General features: G+C 32.1%; 1 protein-coding gene across 1 annotated transcript in view; it reads right to left on the bottom strand.

The window, feature by feature from the left end:
- Positions 1–19,316, bottom strand: part of LOC112538879 (uncharacterized) — a 25,440-nt gene extending 6,124 nt beyond the window's left edge. Inside the window, exons 1-6 of the mRNA XM_089266322.1 lie at positions 12,122–19,316; positions 11,530–11,776; positions 10,496–11,061; positions 4,960–5,103; positions 4,406–4,495; positions 1,618–1,707 (exon numbers count right to left, since the gene is read on the bottom strand). Of these exons, the coding sequence (XP_089122448.1) occupies positions 1,618–1,707; positions 4,406–4,495; positions 4,960–5,103; positions 10,496–11,061; positions 11,530–11,776; positions 12,122–18,253 (7,269 nt within the window). The 5' untranslated portion in view covers positions 18,254–19,316. The remainder of the gene's footprint in view (positions 1–1,617; positions 1,708–4,405; positions 4,496–4,959; positions 5,104–10,495; positions 11,062–11,529; positions 11,777–12,121) is intronic.
- Between the last annotated feature and the right edge of the window lie 937 nt (positions 19,317–20,253).

Consider the following 20,253-nt stretch of genomic DNA (forward strand, 5'->3'; position numbering starts at 1 on the left):
GCAATTATTGACAATTCGCCTTCTATTTTTGCGATGTCATAAGATTTATTTGAAAAAGTGATGATTTCAGGTAATTTCCATCCACATTCTGTATCATAAATTCTGGTCTTTTCAAATTGTGATAATGGTATTGAAGGTGAACCAGAATTATCTGAAATGTAACCAGATACATTGTACTGAGTGTGATTACAAATTATGCTTATTCTGGTTCCATCTGAGGAAATTAATTCAACTTCAGTGACTGCTGGTGGATCAGCAATTCTTACTTGTAGGTAAAATGAGATCGTGTTATCATTTGGTTTAATTATTAAGGAATAATTATTGTTTCCATAATTTTGATTACCAACACATTTAGTATATTTCATATTGCAAGTAGGAAAATCTTTGGTATTGTGAGCAACAAGTGCAGAAGTTTGATCAGAAATCAAGATTATTTGGTAATCACAATCATTGATTGAATCCATTGGATACGGCGCACTGCTTTTATCACCAATTATCCACCAACAGATTAATTTATCAGGTAAATAAATCGCTGAACCTCTGGTTTGAAAGAAGTGGTTGTTCCTAATGGTTGCTCTAGTAAAGCCAGTTTCAGATTTACTACAAGAGTATGTAAAGAAGCTGTGTCTTTTTTGAAATATTAGGCTAACTTTCCTGATTTCTCTTTCCAAAACATTATGTCCAATCAATGTTATATTTAAATGTCTCTTAAAAATCTCTTCATGTTCAATCACACTGATTTGAGCTTCAACCAAAAGATTGTGAGTCGAACCATAAGACAACTTGAATACTTTACTATAGCAAGGATCGCAACCAACCGTTGACTCGATGAAGTTCACAAAAAATAAACTTACAACTATGATTGATATCATTTCTGGTTAACTTGCTGATTCAACACAAGCAGCATATTCTTGGTCATCTTGGTAACATTGTAACTTCAGATTTAATAACTCATCCAATCAATTGTTATCACATGATTATTCAACTATGACAATTGTCAAGTTTCAATTTTTATTCAACTTGAGAGGTGTAAATAAAGCTGAAACTGGTTCAATTGACAAGATAACGTACCTTATCAATTGCAATTGAAACAAATCTTTTGATCTTGCTATAAGCCTTAACGTGTTATGAATAAGCCACAAGTTACATTATGTCTCATAGGAAACTTATTTTTTGCAGTAATATCAACAGATGAAGTGTATTCTAATGGGTGCAAAGGAGCTCAGTTAATTCGCTCAGTTTATATACATTTTTCATTGATTTTATTTCTGTTTCTGTTTTCTGCACAATTTCGATTTACAATCAACTTATTTAATCTCAATGCATTTGCCTAATAAAGTTGATTTAAAACGGTGCATAGAGTTTTATTTATGGCGCAGTCTTTTTATGCGAAAACCCAACAGTTTAAGACAGAGTAAATATTCATGGTGATAGGTAGTACAACCTCATGATGATTTCGTTAGGAGGAATGAATGATAACATTACTGATTTTTTCGATTGATATTTGTGCAAAATAAGAAGTACAAAGAGCCACATTCCAAGGTAAGCTATTGAAAGAATAAGCAGAAATGGACAAAATTTAGTTTATCGGTAGCATTTGAATGAAAAGACTCTTACAAGCAAAGTATAATGGTTGTCAACATAAATGTAATTACCAATATAAATTCCCATTTTACGTGCAGCAAGTCGTTCTAGCGCTTGAAGCTTCTGTAGAAAAACAAACGGATAAAATTTGTCAATTTTCACCCAAAATTTCCAAAATATTAATAAAAAGTTAACAAGAAGATGAACTACCTTTAGAGCAACTTTTAGGTTAAAAGATTTTCCAGTATCGATTGAAAGTCGATAAATTGATCGATGCAATATGCTAGCCTAGTTCAAACAGAAATTTGAAAACTGAAATGAAGCTCGCATTTAATTTAAAGCAATAAATTGTACCTTTTGACCAATAAGTGTCCATGCATAGTTGTTTCCGTATATTACAATCAATATCAACGAGTTGCAAAAGATGAGAAACAATTTAACATCTAGATTGTCAAATGTGAACTGAGTTACGTAAAAAAAGATCAAGATGTTGTGGAAAGCTCCATACAAATAGATTGTCATGAATATCCAGGCCACTTGAGCATTGACACAATCGATCCAATTGCTGAGTAAACTTTGCTTATAAAAAAAAGACTCTGCATGATGACAATTGTAATTTCCTACTGAAACCAATTCATCACATTCAGCTTTTAGCGAATCAATTACATTGCATGTGAAAAAGCTCACAACTGCCATCATTAGTAAAAGCCAAAGAGCACTGAATAATAATGGACAATAAGTTACAAGAAGCATAATTACATGGATCATCTGAAGAATGAACCGTTGAAAAGTTGAATAATTGTAAATGATGTTGGTCAAGTGTAACAACCAGAAACCAATGTTGACACCGATTGAAAAGTACTTGTATAATTTAATGGATAGATAATAAGATTTTCTGAATAACTTTTCATTTTTCAATGAAAAGCTGAACTTTTTATTCGACTCTTGAAGGCAACTTTTGTATTCATCGAAAATATTGAGAAATGATTTTCTGTAAGACTGACGATGATGAAGTAAATAAATCTTTACCATGCAAGGCATAATTATCCCACAGTGTACAATGTAATTCAACACCTTTCTTTCCGATGAAGAAACGAAAAAGTCACCCAAGTAAAATATAATGGTTTGGTTGTCGGTTTTACTGAGAAATAGGAAATGAAAAGCTTGAATAATGTTCAATATCAGTATAAGTAGACTTTGCGATTGGAAATATTTGAAACTCTTTCGACGATCCAATATTCTGGTTGATTGCTCAAAGCACTCCAAGTCATCAATGGCACTTAGTAAATCGTTTTTAGTCACATTTAGATTGGTAATAGATTTGATAGAAAAGTTGAAACAGAATCTTTGTATTCTGTGCATCTTTGAAATGCACCAATGACCAAGAATAAGTTTATTCAAAAGAAGTTTACAAATTTTTGACATTTTTAGAAATTTTGATTTACTTGCTAATCATCTAGATGAAATAAAAGATTTGATTTTAAGGAAATTCATTTCTTCATTAGTTCCATGTTTTAAGACTTTGATGAATAAGATTGATAGTACCAATATGATGTGAAATAATGCAAAACTTCAATCTATTAACCATTAACTCTCTGTAACAGTCAAGTGTCACGAACATTTTTATACTGGCCTTTTCATGACATTTATAACTTTTCAATGCTAAATTTCAAGCTGAAATTTAAATTTCATATTTGTTTCGACATGTTTGTCTGGCGCTATCGCAATTTGAGCCATGATCAGATCATATAAAATGATTTGCCGTGTAAACCTGAAGGGTCACATTTTCAGGTATGAACATCTCAGTTTTTTCTGCCTTATTTAACTTTAAATTTTGGTGCGTGCATCATTGTCTTGATCATCGTCTTAATCAATGTTATCGATCCCAAATCATGTTCAGAGTTGTTAGTTTCACCATTCAAAATCAATGCTAAGAATAATAAAATTCAGAACCAAGTTAAAATCACTTCCTGTCAACGTCACTGCTTAAATGCTTAAATATCATTAACAACGCACGTGAAACAAAAGTAAAAAATGTGCCTCATTATTTTTTCGTCCTTTACAATGTTAGTTCGAAAAAAGTCATACAAGAAAGGACATTTCCCTTGTTAGATGAGTTGAATTTATTTTTAAATTGAAATACTTTTCTATGGACAAAGAGTCGATAAAACTCAATTTTCTACCCAGTATAATTACAAAACGAACAAAGTCAATAATAAACGATCAATTTAATCGTTGAAAACTAAATTCTAATGATACATCTATTTACTTATTTACAATTAGATATTAATAGAATACATGATTTTCGTTAGACTCTCAATTGCTCAATTTTACTTGTTTAACTCATAGTTAAACACAATTTTTCTTACCAAATGATCTATTCTGTTGTAGACAATAGTAACTAATGTATCCAGTATAAAATGGAAATAAAGTTTATCAAGGTAATTTTCTCGAGAATAAGTAATCGAATTCAGGTTAAATTCTAGAAATCGATAGAGAGCATATTTGAGTACGTAAAACTAAAAACAGAAAAATAGCACAATTAGTTTCCAACATGATAGGACGAAGAAAATGATTAATTACTACTGGCGTTCGTTCAGCTACTGCAGAATGGCAGAATCTTATTCTAGATACTATGAGAAAGGCACACTTGATTAGCCTGATTTAAATGACGTCTTGACTTTAAATATTGTTTCTATTGATATTTGCACAGAATAAATAGTATAAAGAGCCACATTCCAAGGTAAGCTATCGAAAATCAAAACGACAAATTAAGTTATCTTGACTAACATTTGATTGATATCAATGGATGATTTCTTACAAGTAAAGTGGTATAGTTGCCAACATAAATATAATTACCAATATAAGCACCCATTTTACGAGCACCAAGCCGTTCCAGCGTTTGAAGCTTCTGTGGGAAAAAAACTGATAAAATTTATGTGTTTGCTTAAAAATGAAACTTGACTACCTTTAAGTTAAAAGTTTTTCCAGTATTGATTGAAAGTCGATAAATTGATCGATGCAATATGCTAGCCTAGTGGAAAAATAAGATTGAAATGTAAACTGTATGCTCAACAGGTAATTTAAAAAAAAAATAACTTGTACCTTTTGACCAATAAGTGTCCCTGCATAGTTGCTTCCGTATATTATTATCAATATCAATATGTTAGCAAAAGAGAGAATCATTTTAACAAACAAATTGTCGTATTCAAATTGGGTTAAGCAAAATAAGATCAAGATGTTATGGAAAGCGCCATAGACATAGAATGTAATGAATATCGAGGCCACTTGAGCATTGATACAATCCACCCAATTGTTGAATAAACCTTGTTTATAAAAAAAAGACTCTGCATGATGACGAGTGTGACTTCTTACTGAAATCAATCTATCACATTCAGTTTGAAGCGAATCAATTGCATGATATGCGAAAATTCCCATTATCATTGTGATCAAAGCAAACCATAAAGCACTTGCTAAAATTGGATAGTAAATAGTCAAAAGGATAGCCATATGGATCACCTGAAGAATGAAATGTTTCAAATTTGCATAGTTGTGAATAATGTTGATAAAGTGTAACAACGAAAAAATGCTGAAAATACCGATGAAAATGTACTTGTATAATTTAATGAATAAATAATACGATTTTCTGAATAACTTTTCATTTTTCAATGGAAAGCTAAACTTTTTATTCGAATTTTGAAGAGAACCTTTGTATTCATCGAAAATATTGAGAAATGATTTTCTATCGGGCTTAACGAGATGAATTAAATAAATCTTTACCATGCAAGGCATCATTATGCCACAATGTATAATGTAATTCAACACCTTTCTTTCCGATGAAGGAACAAAAAAGTCACCCAAGTAAAGTATAATGGTTTGGTTGTCGGTGATACTGAGAAATAGGAAGTGAAAAGCTTGAATAATGTTCAATATCAATATAAGTAGACTTTGCGATTGGAAATATTTGAAACTCTTTCGACGATCGAATATTCTAGTTGATCGCTCAAAGCACTCCAAGTCATTGATAGCACTTAGTAAATCACTTTTAGTCACATTTAGATTGATAATAGATTTGATAGAAAAGTTGAAACAGAATCTTTGTATTCTGTGCATCTTTGAAATGCACCAATAACCACGAATGAACTCTCTCATAATAAAAACTATGAATTGTTGCCATTTGAAGGAGCTGTTGATTTACTTGTTCAAATAGGAAAAATAATGAATTTATTCTTATTTATATTCAATGAAACAATCAATTTTTTCAAGTCAAAAGAGTTGCATTATATCAACCAAGAATATCATCATCATTTAAAACAATCACAAACTTTCGATATATTATACATTTACTCACTTTATCAGTTCCGTGTCACGGATATTAGAAATATAAATGAAAACGTGTATAAAGATTCCCGAATCTCAGCCACAATCTTATGCAACGTCGGAAATTTAGTGGTTAAAACAGTTTTGTATTCAATATTATAGTTATTATATTAGTTAGTATAATAGTTACTAAATTTTTTTATCATCTATCAAATTTTGAAAGCCTATCTGGCCTGAAAGCCTATTTTTAGAGGGAGATTTTGTAGTTTTTGTTGTTAATGATTCTACACTATTCATTAAATCCCCTATTCGTGTTACTTGACGTACTCAATTGCTGTGGTTACTAAAAATTCAATTACTAGTTTCAATCCGGAGATCAGTAAATCAGTCAATCAATCAGTCAATTTCAATCAGTAAATCCGGAGATTTGTCTTACGATAGAGAGTCATTCACGCCTAAACAATTTTCTTTGGTATAAATCTTCATCTCTAATTTCATTTTATTAATTATTTTGACCTCCGCCGTTAAACATTTGCGACCCTGTTAACTTTTTTCAGATCGATTTGCTCCATCTGACAAATTGAATTTTGTGTTTGAATTAAAGCTAATGTTGAATAAATGGTGAGCTAATCATCTTTTCTAAGCTAAACATATAGCGTTTGACTTTACTGATTGTTTCGATTAATGTTTGAACAAAATAATAAATACAGAGAGCCACATTCCAAGGTAAGCTATGAAAGTAAAAAACACAGAATTAAGTTTATTGGCCAGCATTTTGGATAGGTTTTAATGAGTAGATTCTTACAAGTAAAATGTTATCATGGTCGATATAAATATAATTACCAACATATAAGCCTATTTTACGTGCTTGTATCTGCTCCAGAAAATGAATCTTCTGCAAAAAAATGTTAATAAGATAATTTAAAAACTGAACATAACCATCGAAAGAAAAAAGGAAATGTAATCTCTTTTCTTTGGATAATATTGACTTACCTTTAGAGCGACTTTTATATTAAATAAATTTCCAGTATCAATTGAAATGCGATAAATTGCCAAATGCAATAAGTGCGCCTTAAACAAAAGAAAACAGAAAATGTTTAAATTGCCCTTATATTCCGATCAAAAATAAAATTGTACCTTTTGACCAATAATTGCGGCTAAATAGACGGATGAATATAATGATAACAATATCATACTGTTGGTATAAATGAGAAGAACTGGAACCCACAAATTTCCAAATGTAAATTGGGTTAAGTAAAAGAAGATCAAAATGTTGTGAAAAGCAAGATAGACATAGAGTGCCATGAATATCAAGGCGAATCGCATATTGATATAATCAATCCAATTGCTTATTAAATTTGGTTTATAATAAAAAGACAATGCATTAGCACAAGTATAGTGTGTAATAGAGTTTAAATTATTACATTCAGTGGTTAACGAATCAATCGAATTAACTGCGAATAGAGCAGCTAATACCAATATAAATAGATACCATACACCACTCGCAAAGATGTAATAAAAAAGTACAACAAAAATAGCTATATGAATAATTTGCATAATGTATAGCAATAAAGATGAATAGTTTATCGTAACCATGCTTGTATATGCTAGCAGCAATAAGGAAACAACCACAAATGGAGTGTAATTGCAGGATTTAATGAGAAAATAGTATTGTTTTCTGAACAAATTTTCTCTGGTTGATAAAAGGCTAGACTCTTTATCGGGTCCTTCAAGAGACTCTTTGTATTCATCGAAAATATTGAGGAATGATGTTTTTCCAGGCTGATTGAAATAAAGTATAAATATTTTTGCCATGCAAGGTATAATCACGCCAATATGACAAAAGTAATTCAACACTTTTGTTTCAGATGAAGATACGAAAATATCACCAGCATACAGTCGAATGGTCTCGCTGTCAGTAATACTGAGTAATAGAAATTTCATTGCTAACATGATGTTCAATAATAATATGATCAAACTTTGCAATTGAAAATACTTGCAACTTTTTGATCTATCAAAAGTTCTTGTTGATCGTTCAAAGTGCTCCAGATCATCAATGGCTCTTAATAGATCATTTTTGGTCACATTGAGATTTGAAAATTTGGAAATAGATTTAATAGCAAAGTCAAAACGAATATTTTCTATAATTTTCATTTTTGAATAACAACAGCAATAACCACGAATGAATCTCTTCACAATAAAAGCTGGATCACTTGTTGATCTCTGTTTGATTACTGACTTAACTAGCCAAAACAAGGGAAGTAAGTTTCTGATTGAATACAGACATGGGCTACCCATGTTTTATGGATGTAGTTGCAACATTTATTAACCATTAACTGCAACAGTTATGTATCACGAATATCAAAACTGATTGTAATTTATTCTGATGCACTTCAATGTTACTTACCTGGAACCCAATCCAAGCGCAAACAAAATCAATATTATTAATATCATAATCAGTCCAAACGAAATCAAAATTTCAGAAGGTGAATCTTTTTCTTCAGTCTGAGAAAACGACTCGTTAGCAAACTATCAAGTGTGTTTGTAAATGAATTGCACGAACAGAATCAATATTAGTCTATTTCCTTCTTTATACCACTTTTTTATAGGAGAGCCATTGATAAGATTCTCGGCCCCAAGGGGCCTCGCTTCTTATCCATGAATATCTCCAATGCAGTGATCTAACCTATACTTAGAGGATGTCAAAAGTTTCCTATCCTCAGATCACTATCTATTAACTTTTTCTAATTCAATATTTCATATTCATTGCAAAATATAAATCATTTTTTGATCGAAGTTACTGCTAGCGAGATATTTACGAAATAAACAAAGAAATTAAATGATAGAGAAGCCCAATAATATCATGCAAAATAATTAAAACCTTCGATTAGTTTCGATCATCAAGTGCCGAAGTTTCATGTCACGAATATTAAAGTTGTCTAATTGCAATCTTTTTCAAATACACAATCTTACTTTACTTGCAAGTGTTTCGACTGATATTTGCCCAAAATAAGAAGCATGAAGAAGCTCATTCCAAGGTAAGCTCATGGAGTGAAATTGAGCTTATTAACCAGTATTCTGAATAGATTTTTTGAATAAAATATTATGAATTGAACCAATTTTACGCGTTTCAGTTTGACAATATTGATTTTATTTGTTTTCCTCTCAGATTCTAGGTAAACAGCTTTAATTGAAAGAACCCAAGTACTAAGTAAAACATTCTACAGTCAATTTTAATAATGCGTCAATTAAAACTAAGGAAATCGGATAATGGAATGAATCAAAGGTTTCACTCATTTATCATGAAATTATTGGCTTGCATTCATGAAACGTTTACAAAACACAAATATATCCAATATAATTTGTCGCTTTTAACAATTATTTTGTTGAATTGTATTGCTTATCTACAATAGTCCAATAATTTCATCGATTCGTAAAGTTTGTTCTCATAGATGATTCATTCACAATAACAAAATCAATGATTCTTTTGAAATTTTTCTAAGCATTCATTCAACGATCTCGATGTTAAAAGAAAAGATCTAATAATGTATTAATGTAATAATTGGTGTTCTGGAACACTTTGAGCGGTCAGTACGAATAATTGGAAAACAAGAAGTTAAGATTATTTCCAATTACAAAGCTTGATCATACTGTGATTAGCTTTACATTTTTCAATGCTTGGTATTACTGATAAAGAAGCACTTCGACTTTACGCCAGTGATATTTTTGTGTCTTATCAGAAAGAAAAGTATTGGATTACATTGTTCATTTTGGTGAAATGCTACCTTGCATGGTAAAGATTTTTCTGCTTTATCTCAACCAATATGAGAGAAAATCATAAATATTTTCGATGAATAATAAAAGTCTTTAATAGAATAAATCTTTTTAATATCCCTACAAAAAGTCATTAATTTTTGTTTTGAATTTATTCCGAGATATTCTTAGGGACCCTTCAATTATTCAACTTGAATTATCCAATGAAAAGTCATACTATTGTAAAGTTACAATTGATCGACTGTTGAATTGATTAAAGGTGAAGGTAGAACTTAGGGTTAACACAATTTTTGTATAAAATTCTCTTTTTATTCATTATCATTATCAACTGGGTTGAACATTTACCACAATTTCAAGATTTACTGATGGTAGATTAGAGGTTAATTTCACTTAACTATGATCTGTCGATGATTCTGTTGAATTCAAATTCAATTCTTATATCCTTTTTTCAGTTCAACTTTTTCTCCTTCTAATACTTATTTTCTTCTTCTTTTCCTCGTTTATTCGTCTTTTTCCTCGTGGATTTCCTGTCAGCCTTTTCTGTCTCTTTTTTCCTAGTTGGCTACGGAAATGAGTTAATCTAAGTTTCATTTAAATTAGCTAAAACTAAAGAACATCTTTTTCCTTGTTACAATTCTTCCGGGGTACAAAGAAGAACGTCCTCGTTCTTTACAATAAAGGATTTGGTAAACTAATACAATGAATGGTAACTAATACATGAATAGGTTACTAAGTTAAATATGTTTTTTGTGTAAAAATCATTAGGATCATCTGGTATTGACCATCACCAATCTTTAACCGATAGACCACATTTTACCATATCTCTGATTTCTTCTGTAGTCGGAACTCGGCTTTGTTGTGTTAATCTGATGAATTCCATATATGCTTTCAAGGTGACCCTTGAATCTCTTTCTGGAGAATGTCCGTAAATTACTGAAGTAGGATCATCTCGTTTCAGTTTATTATGATCAGGATAGAAAAACATATCTATATTTTTCAATCCTAGCGGTTGGCGTCCAGGCCAAATCTGTTGAAGATCAATATGATCTATTTTATGTCGTTGAATGTCTGCTGTAGTTATTTGTAGTTTCTCAAAATCACTGCTACCTTGAGTAATCACTCTCAAACCATTAATGATAGTTAATATCTTTTGTTTCACTTCATCGAAAGGAGTACCATTAATTAAATCTGTTATTTGCAGTCCCGTTATCCTTGTATTTGGATTTACAACTGTTACGTCTTTGATTTCAGCATAATATACCGTTTGAATTCTTTTGATTTTACCAAACCATCCTGATATATGGACATTTCCTAGACCTCCATTACCGTTACCTTCAATATCTAGAGCGACTGTTCGTTGCATTTGTTCTATTCCAATTGGTTCTAGTTGAAAAATTAGTTCAGGGTTAAATTGATTAGGCGTTCTGAACCAGATTCGATTTTCAAATTGTTTTCTTTCTTTTCGTCGTATTTCTTTTCTTAATTGTCGATATACTTTGTATCTCGGATTAGTAGTTGTTGGAGTTACTAAGTTCAAAGTGAAAGGTTGCTCAACTTGTAATTCAGGACAAAATTTTCGTAGATGTAACTCGCTTGAACAATAAGAACAATTTTGACAATTTGGCTTAAGATGGTTCGTTTTAAAACAGATAGTGCAGTGTTGATTAGACAATGGAATGAGTTCAAGAGGGTATTTCTGTTTCTGTTTATGGCTTAACTGGTTTTGTAGATGATTAATGTGTCTTTTCAGGCATTGTTCAGCTTTATTCATGTAGAATAAAATATTTGTTGAAACTGTAAGTTTTGTGTATCGGTTCATTTCAGGCGGAGTTCCAGATAATTTGAAATAACTTCGGTCAAGATATGGACGTGGATGACCGTAATATCCAATGAAATGTTTAGCATATATGGACAAAATCAGATAACATTGAGTAATATAATATGAAGCATTTACGGGAGCTTGGAGTTGAAATCTTTGTGACTCAGATTTTCGTTTTATTAATTTGCCATCTACGACTTCTCTTTCCAAACGTCGTTGACTAGCCAATAGATCTGCGTTCTCTCTAGGAACGATATTAGATTCATCCATCAACTCCATCTAAATTGTGAAGAAATAATAGATTAGTTAGTTTACCCCATTCACCGGAGTTAACTTAATAAGCAAAAGCTATGCATTTACTTGTAATGTTATATATTTTTTTTTTATTTTATTTTATTATCGCCCTTTCACCAGGGGTTTTCTCATTTTTTTTTTCTCCCTTTCACCAGGGTTTTTATATTTTTTGTCTATCTAATTTTTGTTTGTTTTTTTTTGTTTTGCCTAGTAACACTCATGTAGTTGCACTCTTTCTTTCTGTCCCTTTTTAGGTTTACTTTTCTGTTTTTCTTTCTCATCGTAAACTATCGAGTACACGGTTCGTTTTGGAGTTAACATAAAACGGACGCTAAGGGTGCATAATAAGAAACAGATGGTTATGAGTAGTGCGATTGAAATCCATTTAACGTAGTCAAATCTCCAAATAAGATTGATCTGCTCAAAACTAGAAAGTACTTTTTCCTGAGCTGCTTCCAGAAGTTCAAATTCTAAGGGTGCTATGTTGATTTCTTGATAAGCTGGTTGAAACAGTTTTAAATTAATTGCTTGAGTATGTTCTGTTACTCTAGGACCTCTTACGTAAATGAAAAAATTGTTGGAAGTATACTTCATGTCATCAATACTAAAATTGGTATATTTTGATAGTTTGATAACTTGATTTGGACATGAATATGTACCTGAGTATATTTCAATTTTATGTCCTGCACAATGAATCAAATAATGATCGCCCATATTTTTAACTTGGGTCTTCTCTGCCACAATTGTTTCATTCACGTTTTTAGATACACAGTGCTCATCTCTCCAGAGTTGTGTTCTATTAAACTTATTCGGACAGGTTGTCACTTTAGCGAAAACAGGGTTTGGTGACTTCAACTCACTTTCATCAATTTCACAGAACTGATATGTGGTGGTATTTACTAATAAATATTCTGGTCCTCTGTATCTACTTTTACATGTATGTGTCGCATTGGTCTTATACAATAAAAATGGGTCAGCTTGGAATACTTTCATAATTTGATCGTGCCTAAATGTTGTGAAATTCAGACTTAAAACTGGGTATCGTTCTTCATTGTGAATTTTTACTGAAATTTTTTCAATAACTGATAAGTCACAATCGTCACAATTTAACTCAACTTTCAAAGACTTAAAGAAATTTGGATCTATTGTTGGTGTTGGTTTTGTTATACTTTCGTTGAATTTTTGCATAGTGATTAGCTGAGCATTTGAACAAGTCACGATATCAGCTGCTTGAAAGGACACAATAGGTATTAGTTTTTTCATCAACTCGATTTGTTGTCGTTGATCATAAAGAGTTTTTGCAATATCCAACAAGTGAGCATTTTGTTTTTTTAGTGCTTTTTGGTATTCTACATTTTGTGCTGTAATTGCATCTAAGACTGGTCTGAAGTTAATGTCAGGTGTCATTATAGTTTTATATACCCATGCTACTCCCGTAAGTACTACACCGGCCACCGTAATAACTGTTGTCCCAACAGCTAACGAGGTGAGTAGTTCTCTTTTTATTAACTGCGGAGATCTCTCTTCCTTAGGTCTAATTGTTGGGATAAATCGGATTGGCTTAATATATTTTTCTTCGATAAAGTTCGAACAGTAATCTTGTAGTGAAAACAAATATTTTCTAGTAGGTTCACATGTGTAATTTAAAGTACGACATCCCTGTCCAGGGTGTGATCTATTCCTTATCTCTCCAAAGTCATCTGCTTTGAAGTTCATCATTTCTGCACAAGGGTTTGTGAAAGCCAAAAGCAACCTTACCTCTTGGGTCGCTTTCCTGGGCTTGTAACCGGTTTCTTTCCATAAAATTGTATCTCCCGTTATAAAAGGATTTATTTGTCCAGTTACCAGACAAATCAGTCCTATCAAAAGTATTAAGGAGATTGACAAAGGAGAATGATAAGGTTTTAGTTGGTTACCATGCACTCTCCTGACTCTATCCTTTTGATTCATGTGTAATATTTTGTAAGTAGTGTGACCCATTTTATCAATGACCTTATAGGGGCCAGTGAATCTAGCGTTTAATTTTTTAGGAGCAATTTGGTTTTTATATAACACTTCGTCTCCAATATTGAATTGTCTTAATTTCTTTTTATCATGATGCATTTTTTGATTTTCTTTTGCTTCATTTGAATACATTTGCACGGTATCTTTTATTTGCGACCATTTTTTGATAGTAGTTCTTACTTCTTTTGGAAGACTTTGGAAATTTTTATTGTTAATAAATATGTCAATAGGAAGAGTTGGTTGTCTTCCGTATAATAAGTAAAAGGGCGAAGCTTTTGTTGCTTGATTAACACTAGTGTTATAAGCAAATCCCATCACCGGGAGAATTTCAGCCCATTTTGTTTTATTTTCATTTTGACAATAATGAGTTAGCATGTTGCAAATTGTTTGATTTGCTTTTTCAGTCAACCCATTGGTTGCTGGGTGATAAGTTGTCGAAAAAGACCATTTACTTGCAAGAAAATCTTTCACTTCTTGCACTACTGAAGAAATAAAATTTCTTCCTTGATCACTCACGATTGTTCGTGGGCAAACATGACGAAGAAATATACTTTGGATCAAAAATGTTGCGGTTGATTCAGCAGTCATATCTGGTATGGCTTGAACTTCGACCCACCTAGTATAATAATCCGTGCAAATGATAATATATTTGTTCTTCTTTGAGACTGAAAATGGACCTATCAAGTCAATCCCTATTTTATTAAAAGCATCATTTACTACAATTGATTTTAAAGGAGCTTCTAATGTGCCACTTCCTCTCTTGTCAAGTTGACAAGTTAAACAACTTTTAACGTAATTCATAATATCTCGGGTCATGTGTGGCCACCAATAATTCTGCTTAATTTTATTATAAGTTGAATACATTCCAGGATGTCCTGACAATATTGAATCATGATATTCATTAAGAACTTTTGAAATTAAACTTTTGGGTAAAACAATGTTCCATGTTTCACCGTATTGATTATTAGTTAATCGATACAAAATTCCATTTTGGATTCGGAATTTTTCCAATCGTTTCCTTTCTTTTTGATTTAGTGTAGCGTAAGTATCAAGTAATTCAAGGATTTTAACTATGCTATTGTCCTGACGTTGTTGTTCGATCAAGTCAATTTCTTCTTGAATGGATTGTAAAACTAGCAAAGAAAATAATTCTTCACATTCATCTTTTGCATTATCTAAAACGTTATCATCTACTGGGTAGCGAGACAGACAATCTGCATCTTTATGCTTTGTCCCTGATTTATATTGAACTGTAAAATCAAAAGATTGTAATGCCATAGCGTAACGTTGAAGTCGACTTGGTAATTGTTTTTTCGAATGAATGTGACAAAGGGCACAATGGTCTGTAACTACCACAAAATGAATGCCTTCTAAATAAACTCTGAATTTTTGAACTGCCCAGACTATGGCTAAACATTCTTTATCGGACACGGGATAATTCAATTCAGCTCCTCGCAGTAGTCTACTAGCATAACAAATTGGATGAAAACCGTTATCATCCTTTTGAAGCAAGATAGCTCCCAGTCCATAGCCTGATGCATCCACTCTCAATTGAGTCTCTTTTATTGGATCATAATGAGCTAAAACTGGTGGTGTAGTTAGTTTCAACTTTAACTGATTAAAAGCTTCTTCTTGTTTTTGACCCCATTCAAAAGGTAAATCTTTTCGAGTTAGATTCGTTAATGGTCTCGCTATTTCTGCAAAGTCTTTTATGAATCTTCTGTAATAAGAACAAAGAGCTACAAAAGATTTAATGTCCCTGACTGTATGTGGAGTAGGAAAATGTTGCACCTTCCTTATTTTCTCTGGATCTACTTCTTGACCTTGTTCGCTTACAACGTGTCCTAAATATAAAATTTTTCTTTTAAAGAAAGAACACTTATTGGGTTTTAAAGTAAGCCCAGCATCTTTCAATCTTTGAAAAATGATCTCGCAACGGTTTAAATGTTCATCTTCTGTCTTTGAGAAAATTAGTAAATCGTCAATAAATATTAAACAAGTGTTATAAATCAATCCACTTAATACAATGCTCATCATTCGCATGAAAGAAGCGGGACCATTTGCTAGTCCGAATGGTAATCGAGTGTACTCATAAAGGCCACTAGGTGTAACAAACGCTGTTTTTTGTTGATCTAGTGGGTCCATCGCCATTTGATGATAACCTGATCTTAAATCAAGTAAGGAAAAATATTTCATGCCTTGCAAACTATCTAAGTAATCTTGAATATTAGGCAAAGGAAACTTATCCTTCACTGTTATTTCATTTAACTTTCGATAATCAACACAAAGACGGACTTCATCAGTCCCTTTTTTAGCAACCAGTACAATAGGAGAGGACCATGGAGAACATGAAGGGATAACAATACCATCGTCCATGAGTTCATTAATACTTTTTTCTGCAATTAATCTTTTTTGTTCAGACATTCTATAAGGCTTTTGAGAAATAGGTGGATGATTTCCAGTTTCTATTCGATGTGTGTAAACTCGACTAAACCCTAATTCCTCAGATGTTGCTGCAAAGACTACTCTGTAATTTGAAATCAAATGATTGAGTTGTCGTAGAGTTTCCTTTTCTAAATCTTCATTGACCTCTAATTTTAATTCAGAAATTATATTCGAGATTAAAAAGGAATTCGTGTTTTCTTCCACTAAAATTTCATTCCCAAAATTTGTTAAGAAAGAAGAATCACTTATCTCTGATGAAAATGTATCAGTTGTTATTGCATTGTTCGATTCAAGAGAATCAAGTGACTTTTCCCAGTTTTCAAATTTGTTGAACTTTAATTTTGGATTTGAAGGAAATTTTATTTGTTTTTCTCCACAATCTATTCTGAATTTTCCAACCTCTAAAATATTCATTCCCATGACGAACTTAATGTCAGCTGGTAAATAATCTACAACAATAACTGGAGTCTTTATCTCCATTGATTTTGAACGACATTTGACTGTTATCTTGATGTTAGATTCACCTAAAACTTTTAAAGGAGTATTTCCTGCTGTTAAATGAATTGGGCCTCGATATCTGTGATAATCTAACTGTAGTTTATACACTAATCTCTGTGTAATTATTGAAACTTCTGCCCCTGTATCTACTAGAGACATTATGGTTTTTCCCTTTATTTCGATTTCAGTAAAAATCAATTTGGATCTTTTGCTTTTTGAAAGGTTGAAGATTACTGCGCCTACTAAATTTGGTAAATCTTCTTCACTGCCATTAACTTCAGTGTAAACGGTTTTTACTACTTTGGTGCGTTTTTCTGGAGACTTGGATCTGGTTTTTCTAGTTGGGCTAGGAGTTCGTGATTTAGGCCTACCTCGTGGTCTACGCACAGGACTTGGAGTTTCTGATTGAGACCTACCTGGTCTTGGACTGGGGGATCTGTATCTCCTTGGAGGTGTTCTTTGTCTACTTGGTCTGTTTGACCTTGGAGGAGATCGACTAAAGTCTCTGTTTGATTGGGACTGTGAATAGTTTGTTTCATTATCATTTCTTCTCCAATTATTATTTGTTGGCGAGTTTGGACACCAGTTTACCTGTTTCGGTGTCGTATTATATTGATTACAGTTCACTTGAACATGACCTTCTTGTCCACATTTATAGCATCGTGGAATAGTTCTAGGAGTAAATTGTCTGGATCTCTCTTCAGTTCGGTTACTGAGTCTGGGATGAACATACGTACGTGGTGGTCTATTTGCATATCTATTTCGTGCTTCTCGCACTGGTGGCTGATACATTTGACTTTGATCCATAGATCGTCTTCGCATATCATGTTGGAAATTTAAGCAATCTAATCTTTCTGTTATTTCATTCAATTGTTTAGATAATGAACTGATTTTGTCTTTAACTAACAATTCTTTTTCATCAGAATCTCCTAAATCACCGTTCCTAGATAATAATGATCGCTCAGCTAAGGTAACTTTGGATATAAAGTCAGTATCTTTGTCTGCAGTCAATAAATCTAAACGAGTTCTTATGTTTGAATTTAATCCTCTATCAATGAAACTATTGATGATATCTTCTTTTAACTCAGGATATATTCTTTTACACAGATCCTTTACTTCATAAGAATAAGCAATAGCTGACTGATCTGGCCTTTGTTTCTTTTCGTTCAATTCTTTGATTAGAGACTTTCTATAACCTGCCGGACTCAATCCAGACACAAATTTCAATTTAAAATCTTCAAAAGTCTTAGGAATTTCATTTTCTTTCAATGGTTTGATACAACATCGATACCAACGTGAAGCCGTACCAGTTAAATAAGCAGGTATGGCTTTCAATTTGGTATCTTCATCCCATTCAAGAGCAGCAGCGGCAGATTCAAAATGATCTAACCAGTCTAAAACATCTTCACCGTCAGCAGAAAAATTTGGTATATGGATTAATTGTTGCATAGTTGAATTTGACTTAGTCTTTTTAGTGGTAAGCCCCAACACCGGGGATACATTTGTCTCAGTCATTTGTGTTTTAAGGAGACTGATGAGTTATTTTGTAAAGTTGGGTCAAAAGATAGATAAAGTAAACTCCAACGACGAAAAAAGGTAACATTAAACAGATTAAGATAAGAATATTGACTGTAGAATTTTCACAACTGTATCCCATAATTTCTTTGCTATTGTCTTCAATTCTCTCATTTTCATTTGAATCGCTGTAATCTCTGGGGTGGATATGTTTAATAATTGCCATAATACAATCATAATCAAAACAACATAGACAATAAACATAAGTGATTTGCACATGGTAAACTCATAACTTTACGTTTTCTTCTAGTTACAAACAACAGTCAATGGATGCTTAATCAAGTCAATGAACACAGAAAACTAGAAATCTCAAGGAATTCAAATGTATCTAACTCTAATATTTAATCTAATACTTATCTTGTTTTACCGAAGTCGAATCTCAGCTGCTCAGGAATCGAATCTCAGTTGACCCTCAGTTGAATTCTCAGTTGAATCTCAGTTGAATCTAAGTTGAATCTCGAGCTGAATCTCCAGTTGAATCTCAATTCACAGTGGTCAAAGTTTCGAGTTAAATGTCAAATTGAACCTCAGACAAGGCAACACTCGGAGCACAGAATCTCAGAACCAAACAACAATCTCGGTGGAACCTCCAAAATTGTAAAGTTACAATTGATCGACTGTTGAATTGATTAAAGGTGAAGGTAGAACTTAGGGTTAACACAATTTTTGTATAAAATTCTCTTTTTATTCATTATCATTATCAACTGGGTTGAACATTTACCACAATTTCAAGATTTACTGATGGTAGATTAGAGGTTAATTTCACTTAACTATGATCTGTCGATGATTCTGTTGAATTCAAATTCAATTCTTATATCCTTTTTTCAGTTCAACTTTTTCTCCTTCTAATACTTATTTTCTTCTTCTTTTCCTCGTTTATTCGTCTTTTTCCTCGTGGATTTCCTGTCAGCCTTTTCTGTCTCTTTTTTCCTAGTTGGCTACGGAAATGAGTTAATCTAAGTTTCATTTAAATTAGCTAAAACTAAAGAACATCTTTTTCCTTGTTACACTATATTCTCATACAATTGCACAATTACTTCGCCGTTATGATTACTATCGTTTTCCTATGAGCACATACAAGCACCACTGTGTTCAACTATTTATTCATCTTGTTCATTTTCCTCTTGTTGAAATTTTTAATTTAATTTCATCATTTTGTTATTTTACAAGTTCACCTTAAAGTAGATCAGCATTTAACCAATTGACCAACAAAATTGTGTTCTGTAGTTTTGTAAAGTTGGTGTAAAATCTGTAGATAATTAAATTGAACTTTTTATTTGAATTAAAAATAATCATCATCATAATTGCCCAACCTTTTCTTTTTGGATTCTTTTTTATTTCTCCGTTTATTTTCACATCTCAAATAAACGACTGTAAGTCATTTTCAATTTTTTAAGTGCTTATAGTTTGTTACATTCCAAGTTAGCTTCCTAGTTTGCTGCAGTGTATGCGTTAACATGAATCGCAGTAATTGTCTGTTTAAAATAGGCTCGAACTTAGTTGCAGAGCAGCCACTTCGGACGCTTCGGACTTCCAAACTCTTACTGCAAAGTCACGACACAAATGAATTTGATTTACCGTAAGTTTCCTGCGTAAAGCAACAATTTACAATTCAATATCAATCGTTTATCATCTCTTTTCAGCCCTTACGTTCATAACTGTCGTATGCCTATGGACGACACATAACATAACTCTTTTTATCCAATTTTCAAGTTTTCAAATCATTTCTTTATCTTAAATCATTTTCACTCAATGTTTCATTAAAATCAAATTTTCCAATAATTTATTCAATCAATCAATGCTAACTGCTTGTTATTGAGAAATGGTTATGAGAAACGATTGTTAATAATGGCGCATTTGTTGATTGTGCTGAAAAAAATGGTGTAATTTTTACACAGTTTTCATTGCTTTCTTATAATACAATTTTTTTCAGCAACCAA

This window comes from Tetranychus urticae, chromosome 1 (assembly GCF_039701765.1).
Source record: "Tetranychus urticae isolate SD_2017Ah chromosome 1, NJAU_TeUrti_SD_1.0, whole genome shotgun sequence".
NCBI classification, from domain to species: Eukaryota; Metazoa; Arthropoda; class Arachnida; order Trombidiformes; family Tetranychidae; genus Tetranychus; species Tetranychus urticae.